A 14,017-nucleotide genomic window follows, 5' to 3' on the forward strand; every position below is an offset into this window, starting at 1 on the left:
CTTCCATTTCAGGACCGATCGGAACTTACTTTCTGGACAATTCTCGTATTACGATGCAACCAACACCTTATTATTTTGATTCCTCGTGTTATTGATTGCGTATGGACTAATATGGGTTGTCCAATTTAAAAAAAAAAACATAAGTTTGCGTTGAGACCTATATTTGCATACGGTTTAGAATGTCTCCTAGTATTTACTTTCGTGAGCCGCTGCCGTACATTCATACCCGTGAAAGCCGTTTGTTAACATCTATTGTGCTGTCAGAGATATTGGCGGTGAAATGTTTAGGTGGGACTACTTGTATATCGATATAATACGAGATAATGTGAATGTTACGTAAAATCTGACTTCTGTACGTCTTGAGCATAGTAATGTTACCTATTTAAATAAGTACTGTAAACTGATTTTCTCTTTGGTGCTGTGTGGCTACAACGGCTTCAAAAATTGTCATACGTATCTTCGTATATTGTATATTTACATGTTTTGTGTCAAGTTTGTTATTACCCGTTAAATGAAAACATGGTTAAGATATTTCTGAGTTACTTCATATCCATGAGGATCATGTCACTTCGATCTGTGGAAGGTACAGGTTATTCACCTTTCGTTTGTACACTTCAGAGTTCATCCAACCCCATAAACTAAAATCTAATGTCGTAAGGTCTGGCGATCTTGGTGGCTAGTTAACTGTACTACCACGAGCAATCGAGAGATTAGGGTGTGGCTGTGATGTTCCCTCACTCATCTGGTAAAATGTGGAGGGGCTCCGTCAGGCTGGATGTACGTTGCAGTGAGTGTGGCCAAAGGAACTTCCTCAGGGTGTTCAACAAACGAATTAACAAAAAAAAAAATACAAATACTTCTATCCCTTCACTCGCTCTTCTAAGACGACGGGACTTATCAACATGTTACCAATCGTACCGCACCAAACATCGGTCGAAGAACGAACTTGGAAATTTGTTTCTACTGTAGCGTGTGGGTTTTCCTGCGACCTTCGATGGTTATTAGGAGTGTTGTTGTTTCCATTCCGCGTGAACAAGGCTTCATCAGTGAATGCTGTTAATGGAAAGAAATGATGATTGTCCATTAACCAGTGACAAAATTCAAGTCGTGTGGTACTGTTGCCACTGTGGATATAGTGGACATGCTGTATGTGAAATGGGTACAAGTTTTCCGCGTGTAGGACTACGCTGCACCGTTTCAACTATTGTTGCTGTTCCTGCACCGGTTGCTGGACTACACGTTCAGAAGAAAAATGTTATCTTGTAAGAATAACTGTTTCAATCAATGTGCTGTAAACTTTGGTACACACTCTACGATAAGGAATTCGACCTGTCAGAAATCGTCCCGGTATTATTCGGCAGCAGCAGGAACACTAACATCGCAGAAGCCGAAAATATTTGCATATTTTTCAAAAGTATAGAAGTCTGGCATTTTAGCCAGCTCATATATAAACACAGATAACTGCTGCTTCTCTCTGATACACTCTCAGTTCCTCGCCCTACTGACACACCATGGACAACTGCACGTTCATCGGGCTAGTTAATGGCAGAAAGACATTCTGAGCAAAGAGGTTGAAAGCAACGAGGTAGGTTGGGCTAGAATAAAACGTCAGAGAGGTTGGGTGGGTAACACACACGCGTGGGCGCCACATATAATAAATATACATTAAACGTTTTCTATTTCTGAAACCGTTCAGAATGGGCTTATGTCCTCATGACGTTTCTTGCTTCAAAAGGGCGTTCCTGTCATATCCCTGTACTGATCGTTCCTCCTGGAATACACTATATATCCACCATGTTTAGATTCATTGAGTGCATGATTTCTGTTTGTTGCTATCGCTACGAGCATCAATATGTGTGCACTATTGATTTTTATTTCCTTTAAAGTTGGCATATATTCATATGGCTTAAAGCCGCCGCTTAAAGTAAACCATGCAAGAGATGGTCCATATTTTCTACGGAAACATGAAGGCTCTCAGAGAATGCTAAGCTTGAGTCACAATTAGGTATCTTGGATAACTTGCTGGTAAGCGAAACTGGCGACATTGTATCATGTAGAACTTTTTCATCTTGTGTCCTGTGAACGGATAAGTAGCTCTCACAGTAGAATGGCCCTTTTTTAAGCCAAAATGTAACTATATTTCATTATTACTCACACGTAATCATGGAGTATTTTATAATTTTTTGTTCCTGTAGAGTCTTGTTTAATGTCAAAGTAAGAAACATATCGAAATCCAGCAAATATTCGTGCACGTCACTTGCTGTTGCAGTGGAGCTGTCTTCCCGTTGTGCCAAGAGCGGAAAGCCGACAACCAAAGCCAGAGAAGCCGCCATACTCGTACATCGCACTCATAGCCATGGCCATCAGTTCTTCCCCGGGCCGAAAACTCACTTTGAGCGGCATTTACCGCTTCATCATGGAGCGATTTCCATACTACCGGGACAACCGACAAGGCTGGCAGAACTCCATCCGTCATAATTTAAGCCTAAACGACTGCTTCATCAAGGTTCCACGCGACCGGGACATGGAGGCGGGTGCAAGCAGTGGCAAAGGTGTGTATTAGCATTTGTTTATGTTTGCTATGCAATGGGAGTATCGCTTCACACACTGACGTAATGGCTTCTGAAAAATCATTTAGATTTATTCATGTTCTATAAATGAGCTGTCAAGGGTATTACCTAATAGATCTCATCGGTGGAACTTACACTGCTGACCGTTATAATTGTAACACTAGGAAAACGGAATGCAACAAACGTAAACTGATATGAAGTGTACTAAAAAGTAAAAAAAAATCTGAGTTTAAGCCCTGGACGGGCCGATCGGTCCGACCGGCCGCCGTGTCATCCTGGGCCAAGGCACCATTGGATGCGGTATGGAGGGGCAGTGGTCACCACACCGCTCTCCCTGTCGTAGTTGGGTTTCTTGAGCTTGGGACCGCTGCTAATCTGTCGAGTAGCTCCTCAGTTCGCACCACAACGCCGAGTAAGGAAAAATCCCTGGCAGTATCGGAAATCGAAGACGGATCCTCCGCAAGGCAGGCAGCCGCGCTGACTCTCACAAGGGGATCACACCGTAACTGGATTTTTGTAGTTCTTTATACTTAGGGTAAGTGAAGTTCAGAACTCAAATACACCTCCCCCAAAGCAGATCGATGTAACTCCAAAAAATTCTTTAAAAAGAAAGACTGTAAAGTTTTCCAGTCATGATTAACATGCCAATATAAGGTAAATTTTTATTCAAGATGCAGTGTGGCTCTGTGATATAGTGCTTGGTCGCTGAGAGGAGGAGCCAGGGTTCGAGTCCATGTAGAATCAAATTGTTGACCGAAGGTACACGTTCAATGAGCATTTATCTCAAGCGTAAGATATAAAAAAAATGTAATTTATAATTTTTTAAGTCATCAATCTTTTATAAAAGTTCCGCTATTAAGACTTTCTGTTTGCAATAAGGGCTGAAATTTGGATGCAGTGGATAATTAGAAATAAGAAGATGTGAATTTTTCATAGAAATGAGAGTTGCATCTGTCAATTAGCATGTATTGATGAATTTTACATTTTAATGGTGTAGGTATTCGAACCGAAACAAAAAAAAAATGACCGCAATGAGCGTCGATTTAGCAAATACCAGTCTCCTGCGTCTTATGTATTCTACGCTTGACGGAAATGCTCGTTGAACATGCGCCTTTGTTTAAAAATTTGATACCGCCTGGAATCGAACTCCGGCCCTCCACGCAGCACTCTACCACAAAGCCACACTGCTTGTCGAAAAAATCCATCTCATTTTAGCATATTAAGCATGGTCGCGGAACTTCTAAGTCACTTTTCTCCAGAATTTTTGAGTCTCATCGAACTAATTTTCTACACCTTTATTTGAATTCTGATTTTTACGTACCATAAATACAAAAAATTACAAAAATCCGACAGCCATGTGTCTCCTTGTCGGCTACAAAGGTGGACTAGTAGTGTATTATAGCTATGCAAATGAGTAGCATTTCAGCATAACACCTTAAAGCAAGCAGGAATAGCAGCATCTACATTCCGTACATTGCTAAAGATTACGCAGAACATTTCTCTTTCGGAAATCAAATTTGAATGTTGTTTGAATGTAACAGTATCATGTCGCGCCCCGAGTAAGATGGAGAAACGTCCCACTACATGTCGTAATCCAACAATGGCTGGAGCGTGTCTTACCGAGACTGCTGTTTTTTATCATTCTGCGATATTGTTTCTCGTGTTGGTTGGGGGACCCGTAAATGTTATCCCAATATGTGGTTGGGGGACCCGTAAATGTCATGCCAATATGGAACCGATGGTTTGAGGAGCGCCATAGTTAAGGACCCCAAGCGACTATCACTCGAGAGGACACATTGCTCACTCAGCCATGCGTGCAGCTTTACAGGCACGTCACGTATCTTGCGTCAGGAAATGGTCTTGTCTACAGCACGACAAGCATACACAGAAAACATAAGACAATGTCCGGAGTACTACATTAACCATCGGTACAGCTACCATCGACGCAGCAGCAGACAAGCACGCCCAACGACAACGCTAAAAAAATGAGTGTCACCACATCGTCTTTTCAGCCTTTTTTCTGGCGTGTTAAGGCCAGTGGCTGCACCCTTTTTTTCCTGTCACCTTGACATCTTTCAAGAAGACAGCACGAGACCGCATTTTCCCCGTACTGTCCAGTCCTAGCTTAATACACAAGGTTTCGACTTTTGTCATGGCGAGCACCTTCTGTAGATGTCTCACCCATGGAAAGCATATGGTCATGGGTTGTCGAGAGAGTTGTATGCCACCATTCATAAGGCACAATGATTGATGTAAACTGGCATAGAGCGGAAACAGCATGGAGTGATGAACCCGTATCTGTCATCCAGCCGCCTTTCGACCCGATGCCTAGCTGGGTTAGAGGCGTTGTTGTTGCCGGGAGGAGGGCCAGCTGTAGGTACTAAACAGTTTTTGATCTTACTGAGCAACAGTCATGCAATAATTTTTTAATGAACCGGGGTCAGGAATTTTCTCTGCCTCGTAATGGCTGGGTGTTGTGTGCTGTCCTTAGGTTAGTTAGGTTTAAGTAGTTCTAAGTTCTAGGGGACTGATGACCATAGATGTTAAGTCCCATAGTGCTCAGAGCCATTTGAACCATTTTTTTTAATGAACGCACCGCCATTTGACTGTTTTCTTGTTTATTTAATTACGACCCGGGTTTCGGCCTTTTATGCCATTTTCAAGCGACTGAGTTTGTGTCATTAACATATATGCAGGACATCAAACACAAAATTGGCCATAAATTAAGAACAATATTGGCTCCCCATATTTCATGAAGAACCAATATTTTTCTTAATTTATGGCCAATTTTGAGCTTGGGTTGTGCGTTATATGTTAATGACATTATCTCAATCACTTGAAAATTGCATAAAATGCCGAAACCTTAGTTATAAATTAAATAAGCAACAAAACATTCGAATAGCGATGTGTTCATTTAAAAGTCTACATACTAAATTTCACGCAATGTATATCGTACGATCACTTACAAATTTAATCATTTATTCTTCTGCTATACTGTATACGTACCATAAGCAGTTGGAATTTTGATGACCAGAAGTGTATTTCACCCGTAGCCTGATCTGAAAAAAATGACTCGCTAACGCCAGTGTTACTTCACAGAATAAACACTAAACAATGCCCCAACAAAGTTATCGCCAACTTGTAACGCTGTTGGTCGATACACCGTACAACAGAGTTCCGGGCAGACTAAAACAGTGTTCCAGATAGATTACAAAGTCTAAATTCTGTAAATAGTGAGTATAAAACTAAATCGAACACGATCCGTTCGTAATCATCCTGTACTCTCCGTAATTATTTATGGGAGAAAAAGATAACGTACATCAGTGTTAATGTCTACATTGATTAACACCGGTTTCTATCATTTTATGTCCTGTCTTGTATTACTATTACATTTCTTTGAGTGTATAAATTAATTTGAGCTGCCCGGAAACACTGAAGTTATACATGATCAACCGTAAGGATGCGTTCGCACAATATAACTCCGTTACAGCTTTCACTTTAAATTGCATAGATCCTCCACACAGTCAAGCCAACAGACCGCACATTCAGACATACAGTGGATGTACTGATGCTGTACGAATATTATGAGAAGTATATTTAATTACGTCTGTTGCAATCTGCTGGAATTAAACAGACTCTTCATTATAGGCCGAAGTCCCGCTGCTGGAATTCACATTAGTTCAGAAAATGATCGACTGTGTCTGTATGAACGTAGAAGACAAAATTTTGTTATCATCATTTTCTTAGTTTCGTTCATTATTTCAAGCAGAATGGCTTTGAAAAACGGATAAAATTAAATTTCTCTCAATCAACTGCCTCTCTACTACAACACGTTGCGGTAATTCCGGACTGTATGATATTCCAGTACACAGTTTATATTTAATTATCCCAGATAATTTGCTGATACTATTCTGTGGCAGTTTTGTTGCAAATTAATTACCTTAGCGCGTCAGCAGATCAAATATCTCTCTGTTGGGAAGATACAGTGATTTCCACTTACCCTTTTTATTACTGCGTTCTTTTTAGAAAATAATGATATTTTTGTCGGCTGTTCCAAAACCTTTATGGGCAAATGAGACATTACAGACCAGGAAACAATCCAGGGTTCCGTACGCTTCTCACAGTAATTGACTGCATACTCTAACAACGAATATATCTTACGCTGTAGCAGCCATTTCGGTCTAAACTTCCTGTATTCTCCCTACAGTATGAGGGACATTCGTGAAGTTATAACCATCATCTCAAAAGAATAAAGTTACGTACGTTATCATTTGTTTGTTTGTAGCTATATCTCTGCAATCTTGGTGCACGCTGAAATGCCCGTGCCTGGGAACCGTAGTACGCCGCTAGAGGAGATGGACTGCACATCTGGCGGCATGCTACTGTACTGTGAGGCGTTAATTTCAATTTGTACCAAGACTGCAAACAAATAAAAAACTTAATCACTTAAATTTATTTTTTCTGGGTAATAATTGATACTTTATGACCTTATGACCCACAATTTAACTGACTTGAGCCTAAATATGAACAAACAGACAAACACCGTCCAAACGGATGTTGAAGGCCCAACGGTCTGACCGACCGCCATGTCATCCTCACACCTAAGGCGTCACCGGATGCGGACGAGCATGTGGTCAGCACATCGCTCTCGCGGCCGTTGTCAGTTTCCGTGACCGCTGCCGCTACTTCCCAATCAAGTAGCTCCTCATTTGGCCTCACAAGGGCTACGTGCACCCCGCTTGCCAACAGCACTTAGCAGATCCGGACGGTGACTCTTCCAAGCTCGACAGCGCTTAACTTCGGTGATTTGGCGGAAACCGCTGTTACCACTGCGGCAAGACCGTTGGCAAGCGTAAATACGAGGGCTTACTAAAAAGTAATGCCTCCAACTTTTTATGTGAAAACTCTTAATTCTTTTTAAATAAAACATCTTTGTTATTCAAGTCTACATTTTTGCAGCCTTCGGCCGCAAGAGGGCTCCGAATTGTAGTGTGTAACATGGCGGTGTGTACGGTATGTCGGTGCGTGAGACATAGCGTGCTGCAATCGATTTCCGAATTCTAAGAGTTCGCCCACACAGAGAGCACCTTCTCCTTTGGCATGACAATGCCACACCATCACACGACCTCTGCGACATCTGCAAAAATCCTACGCCTTGTGTTTACTGTCATCGATCATCCTCCATACAGTGCCGACTTTGCTCCATCCGCTTTTCATCTGTTTCCAAAACTTAAAGAACACAGTCGAGGACTTCACTTTGACAGCGTCGGAGCGGTGCAAATAGAGGTGAGATTGTGGCTCCGAAACTGATGCAGAGCCGCGCGTGGAAGTCGCACTGGGTAGCCACGCGGTCTTGGGCGCCTTGCCATGGTTCGCGCGGCTCCCCCGTCAGAGGTCCGAGTCCTCCCTTGGGCATGGTGTGTATGTGTGTGTGTGTGTGTGTGTGTGTGTGTGTGTGTGCGTGTGTGTGTGTGTGTGTGTGTTGTCCTTAGCGTAAGTTAGTTTAAGTTAGATTAAGTAGTTTGTAGGCGTAGGGACCAAAGACCTCAGCAGTTTGATCCTAAAGGAACTTACCACAGATTTCCAAATTTTTCTCCCGCAGGCAGCTACTGGACGCTGGACCCAGCGGCGGCCGACATGTTCGAGCAAGGCAATTATCGCAGGAGGCGCACCAGGAGATCCCGGTCTGCGGCGTCCAGTGCACACAATGCCGCGGGCGAATCACAGGTCCGCTGGGCTTCTATGGTGTTATGCTCCTAGTTATGGACTGCCAGGCATTTGGAGAAATTACTAGCTTCTAGTGACTGATTCTTCATACTAGCTTTCTTTCTCTCCTGCTTTGATCTGGACACCACTCAAACTGAACCCACATTTATCGCCCTTTTCGTTTTCAAGTACATCAGTAAGAGCTATAACTGTACTTCCCTTCGTTAAACTTAAGTACATGAATGCAAGAATTATCGATATAATACTGTAAAGAAATTTTTCTCGCCTACAGAGGATTCTCACTTACCCGGTTTCTCAATGTATAAGTTTTATTTAACCCAGAATTTGTAGTCACGTCCTTCACATTGGAAACTTCACAATGAGGTGACAAAAGTCATGGGATACCTATTAATATCATGTGAGACATCCTTTTGCCCGGAGTAGTGAAGCAGCTCGACGTGGCATGGACTCAACAAGTGGCTGTTAAGTCCCCTGCAGAAATATTGAGTAATGCTGCCTCTACATCCGTCCATAATTTCGAAACTGTTGCCAGTGCAAGATTTTATGCACGACCTGACTTCTCGATTACGTCCCATGAATGTTCGATGAGATTGATGTCGGGCGATCTGGCTGGCGATATCAGTCGCGAGAATTGTCCAGAATGTTCTTCAAACCAATCGCGAAAAATTGTGGCCTGTTGGCATAGGACATTGCCGTCCATAAAAATTCCATTGTTGCTTGGGAACATGAAATCAGTGAATGGCTGCAAATGGTCTGCAAGTAACAGAACATAACCAAGGATCGATTCAGTTGGACCAGAGGACCCTAGCCATTCCAGGTAGATATGGCCCACATCATTATGGAGCCACAAGCAGCTTGCACTTTGCCTTGTTGACAACTTGCATTCATTTTTGTATGTGCATCCTCTTAGCTGGAGGTCTCTGGGACGACTGCCGTTTACTATCGTGACAAAAAATAAAAACACAGCCGACCTTGTCATTTTATTTTATTTTGTCGCTACCAGTTTCAACGCAATGAAGCGTTGAAACTGGTAGCGACAAAATAGATTAAAATCACAAGGACGGCTGTAGGTGTTTTTATTTTTTTTTTTTTCACGACTTGCATCCGTGGCTTCGCGGGGCCTGCGCCACACTCGAACCCTAACATCAGCTCTTACCAACTGAAATCGGGACTCATCTGACCAGGTCATGGTTTTCCATTCGTCTAAAATGCAACTGATGCGGAGCCGAGCCCAGAAGAGGTGGAGCTGTTGATGTCGTGCTGTTAGCAAAGGCACTCCCATTTCATTAACGCCAGATTTCGCCGCACTGTCCTAACGGATACGTTCGTCTGCGGTTATTTCACGGAGTGTTGCTTGTCTGTTGGCATTGACAGCTATACGCAAACATTACTGCTCTCGGTCGTTAAGCGAAGACCGTGGCCAGTGTGTTGTCTGTGGTGAGAGGTAAGGCCTCAGATGTTATATTCTTGATCCTGAGGATCTCAGAATACTGAATTCCCCAACGACTTCCCAAGTGGAATGTCCAATGTCCCAAATACCATTCCGCGCTCAGAGTCTGTCAATTCCCGTCGTGCGACCACATCCTCTTCACATGAATCGCCTGAGTATAAGTGGCAGCTCCACCAACGCATTGCCGTTTTACATCTTGTGTACACGATAGTATCGCCATTTGTGCATGTGCATATCGCTATCCCATGACTTCTCTCACCTCAGTTAAGAAAAGAGGGGACGGAGAAAAAGAAATGGGCCAGAAGTTAAGAAATATCATGTAAAAAAAAAAATGATTGCGTGCAATTATAAACGTAAGTAAAGATTTATCTGAACTGCCATTGTTTTTCCGTTTTGGTAATCCGAAGATGTTTTTCAAGCTTCGATAACTTATGAAAAATTAAGTGATCAGCATCCATTTATAATTAAAAATGTGTTTGGATTGTCTCAGAGTTCATCAGTTGTCAAACAATTCGTTCTTAGTTTCTACATTTTGGTCTTCTGACCATCTATTTCAAGCTCACAGATTATCAAAAACTGATTGACCAGTCACCTTTAAACACTTAAAACATTGTAGACTGTGCCAGTGATAGTCATTCAACTAACTCATCTTTGGTACTTAGAAACAAAAATTATCAGCGTACTTGTGACAAAACTCACAACGCACTTTAATTTCCAGGTAGTTTATTTTATACAGAAATTTTACTCCGGTTACTTCATTTTCATATAAATGGTTATTCCTTATTTTATGTATTTTTTGTTTTTGCAGGTTCTTTATTTATGTTTTTTTTTCAGTGCACTTTATTTTCGATCACATAACTAATGAGGAGGTATTGAATCGGACTGGGAAGAAGAGAAGTTTCTGGCACAACTTGACTAGAAGAAGGGATCGGTTGGTAGGACATGTTCTGAGGCATCAAGGGATCACCAATTTAGTATTGGAGGGCAGCGTGGAGGGTAAAAATCGTAATGGGAGACCAAGAGATGAATACACCAAGCAGATTCAGAAAGATGTAGGTTGCAGTAGGTACTGGGAGATGAAGAAGCTTGCAAAGGATAGAGTAGCATGGAAAGCTTCATCAAACCAGTCTCAGGACTGAAGACAACAACAACTTTATTTTCAACAATCGAATTTTCGGTTCATCCAAATTCAGAAGGGTACATCAATAGTTGTATGTCTATAAACATTTAAAATCCCAAATAAAATGACTATTCGGGAAAACTGAGTGTTTCTCCACTTTTCATACAAATCTCTCTCACTTACAGACGCCAGGACATTGAAAAAGACTCTCATAGAGATCTCTTGTCTCCTTACTTGTGGTAGTTTCAATGCTTTAAAATGACGGTATTAGTCTCAGTTATTGTTTTCTCGGTATTCAGAATCAACAGTTTCGTTGCTATACGTAAAATGATTTCTAAAAATAATGAACGAAAATTTTCGAGTAACTTACTTCTGAAGTGCGTATGACTCTTTCACGATAGCTTTACAAAGTAAAACAAACATCGAAGACAGTTAGATACAATGTAACCAAACACAATAAACGATGCCATTATTTACATGGGAAAGCGTTAATTCACCCACACCAACATATTTCAAATTAAAAAAGGCTAAGAACATACTTTTCAGAAAGGCGTCTGCTGCAGTTATATTATTTTCATGCCCTCAGCGAATTTCCTTTGGGCGGACTACACTGTTAATGATTCCTCAATAACATAAAAACGGGATTTGTCTTGCTTAACGAAAACTTCTCTCGTTCTGTGGTAGTAAGTTTTTCGCTTTTTTAAGCAGAATATACGTAAAACTAACGTACTATAACCAGAGATAGTCATTTTTTAAATCACATACACACAAAATACAATGTGAAACACAGAGTTTATGCTTAGAAACAGAAAGGTGTGCTTTAAATTACCTTACTTTCCTTTTGCATATAGAGTTTGAAAAAAAAAACTTGTTCAGTGTCTGACACTACTAATAACTTTCTTAGAAATTTTCAGGAAGTAACACTGACAAATTCTTTTACAGGCAATCAACAGTCCCCACGACCAGTTGCAGAAGGATGAAGCGAGCAGCCCCACCTCTGGCCAATTCAGCAAATCAGCGCTTTTCAGAATTGAAAATCTCATAAGGAAAACATCTGCTATGTGACAACAACTAATTCGTTGTGAATGGGTGGTCGTGCCTAAGCTAAGCTGCCACATGTTATGGGGACGTGTACTGTAGCAGTGTAGCGTGTAAAGGTGGACACACATGCAATTTCAGACTTCACAAGCGTACTTCTTAATGTATTTGGTGCAAGCATGCTTGAGTCGATACAGGTAATCTTACACAATTATCTGAACGCGTGCTTGATATTCCGTTATGAAAATTTGTGAAAGCTTGCCGACAAGCCCTTTTTTGCACCCGGGAACCAATTCTTTGTAGGCTTGTAGTCACAAACGTCAATTGTGGGGCATTATTCGCAGCAGCAGCAGTATCGTGTGGAAAGATATGCAGAAAAGTTGCTGGAAGAATTTATTCGAAAGTGTAAAATTCAGTTTAGTCTCCTGAGCACTAATTCGAAAGCGATAACATAAAGAAAGATGCACCTATACAAGCCATGACTCCGGCAGCCTTACGTTTGAAATCTTCATAGGACTTTCCGGTAACAATAATTGGTGACTGGTGGTGTTATAGATTCGTAATTGTATCCTCCTTTGTACTCGAAGGAGTTATAGAACAGAGTCAGATGCTTTTCTTTATTAGTCCCTGGGTAATTACGCCAGTCACGTGGATATATTTTCAACTCATAAAGTTAATAGGGAATAAGTTCTTCTCTTCATTAAGTATTTCCTACAGCATATATGTCCAGTTTCTTCTTTTTTTTTTTTTTTTGCATCACAAGAGCAAAGCATGTGCACAGTTGTCTTCACAGCTCTACGTACCTCAGTCATAAATTGGTCTTTAAAGAAGCACGCTTGGACTGTGACGAGGTGAAAGATTTGCGTGTGTGGTATGTTTTACCATTCTTGGTAATCTACCTTGCAATTACTAGTGTAACCACCTGTTGTTTCCCCTGTAACAGGCGATGGAAGTAATGTCAGGGAGATAACATATGTTATAAACCACTGGCACGCCTAACAATAAGTGAAGTATTGTAAAAAAGTGTAATATTTATTGTTCATTGTAAATGGTAGCAATAGCATTTTTCAATGTTTATGCGGAAAACAACTATGTCCCATGACAATTTTTGTATATATGCAGCTAATGCATTAATTTTATACGTATAATAAAAGTGCAGCAAGAATTTTTATATTATATCGAATACAAACATCTTATTGTGATTTTTTAAGCTACCCATGTAACAGGTTTTCATGGTAAAGTGAAACCACATGGTACCTACTATTATTTCATCTCGGAATGACTATGTACAGTCAGTCCACAGAAAGAACATAAAGATCAGATTTACTGCTCCCTAGAAGCAAATTTCAGAACAACGTGACATCTGTACTTGAATCTTGGAGGGAGTTATCAATAATCACAACAAACATGACAGATTTTTGAGGGCCCAGAGCCGCATGTCAGATTTAGTTCACTTCAATAACGGCGAGTGCATTCTGGTTTACAGGACCCATCAATAAGAGTATTATTGTTCCTCAGCTCAGTTCATCAAATCAGTGCTAGAAGTAAGATCAATTTTCACAAAGATTTTAAGTATTTATTTTGGCCCAGAAAGTGTACATTTTCAGGAAAACGTATTTTCAATAACTTTCCAGCAGCCGTAAAAAGTTCAGCTACCAATAAAGTTCATCTGAAGTGAAGCCTAAAGGATTCCAACTTCTCCTACTCTCCAACTCCTTCTACTCCATTGACGAATTTCTTAGTAGAACCAATTGACGTGCATATATTATTAACATCAGATAATGTACAACGTAAAATCTGACTTCTGTACAACTTTAAATACGTGTTATAAGCTGATTTTCTCTTTAATGATGCAGCTCAATATATTGTACGATTGCATGTTTTCTGACAAGTCTCTTATTACCTTTGAAATGGGAAGAGGTTTAAGATTTTTGACTTATTCCACATCCACGATGACCATCTCACTAGGCTTCTGTAGAAGGTAAGTTAGTACATCTTTTCCTCTGTAAAACTTTATTGTGTATCGCCATTTTATAACACGTTCTACACCCTCGAGGATCTCCTCACTATGGATCTATTGAGCAAAAAATTTATCTAATCTAATTTGCAAAA

General features: G+C 40.9%; 1 protein-coding gene across 1 annotated transcript in view; it reads left to right on the forward strand.

Annotated features, from left to right (window-relative positions):
• LOC124714502 (forkhead box protein L1-like) overlaps positions 1 to 12,576 on the forward strand; it is a 55,112-nt gene extending 42,536 nt beyond the window's left edge. Inside the window, exons 2-4 of the mRNA XM_047243031.1 lie at positions 2,270 to 2,552; positions 8,173 to 8,297; positions 11,810 to 12,576. Coding sequence (XP_047098987.1) covers positions 2,270 to 2,552; positions 8,173 to 8,297; positions 11,810 to 11,932 — 531 coding nt within the window. The 3' untranslated portion in view covers positions 11,933 to 12,576. The remainder of the gene's footprint in view (positions 1 to 2,269; positions 2,553 to 8,172; positions 8,298 to 11,809) is intronic.
• Positions 12,577 to 14,017: the final 1,441 nt, after the last annotated feature.

The sequence above is a fragment of the Schistocerca piceifrons genome, chromosome 1, assembly GCF_021461385.2.
Source record: "Schistocerca piceifrons isolate TAMUIC-IGC-003096 chromosome 1, iqSchPice1.1, whole genome shotgun sequence".
Taxonomy (NCBI): domain Eukaryota; kingdom Metazoa; phylum Arthropoda; class Insecta; order Orthoptera; family Acrididae; genus Schistocerca; species Schistocerca piceifrons.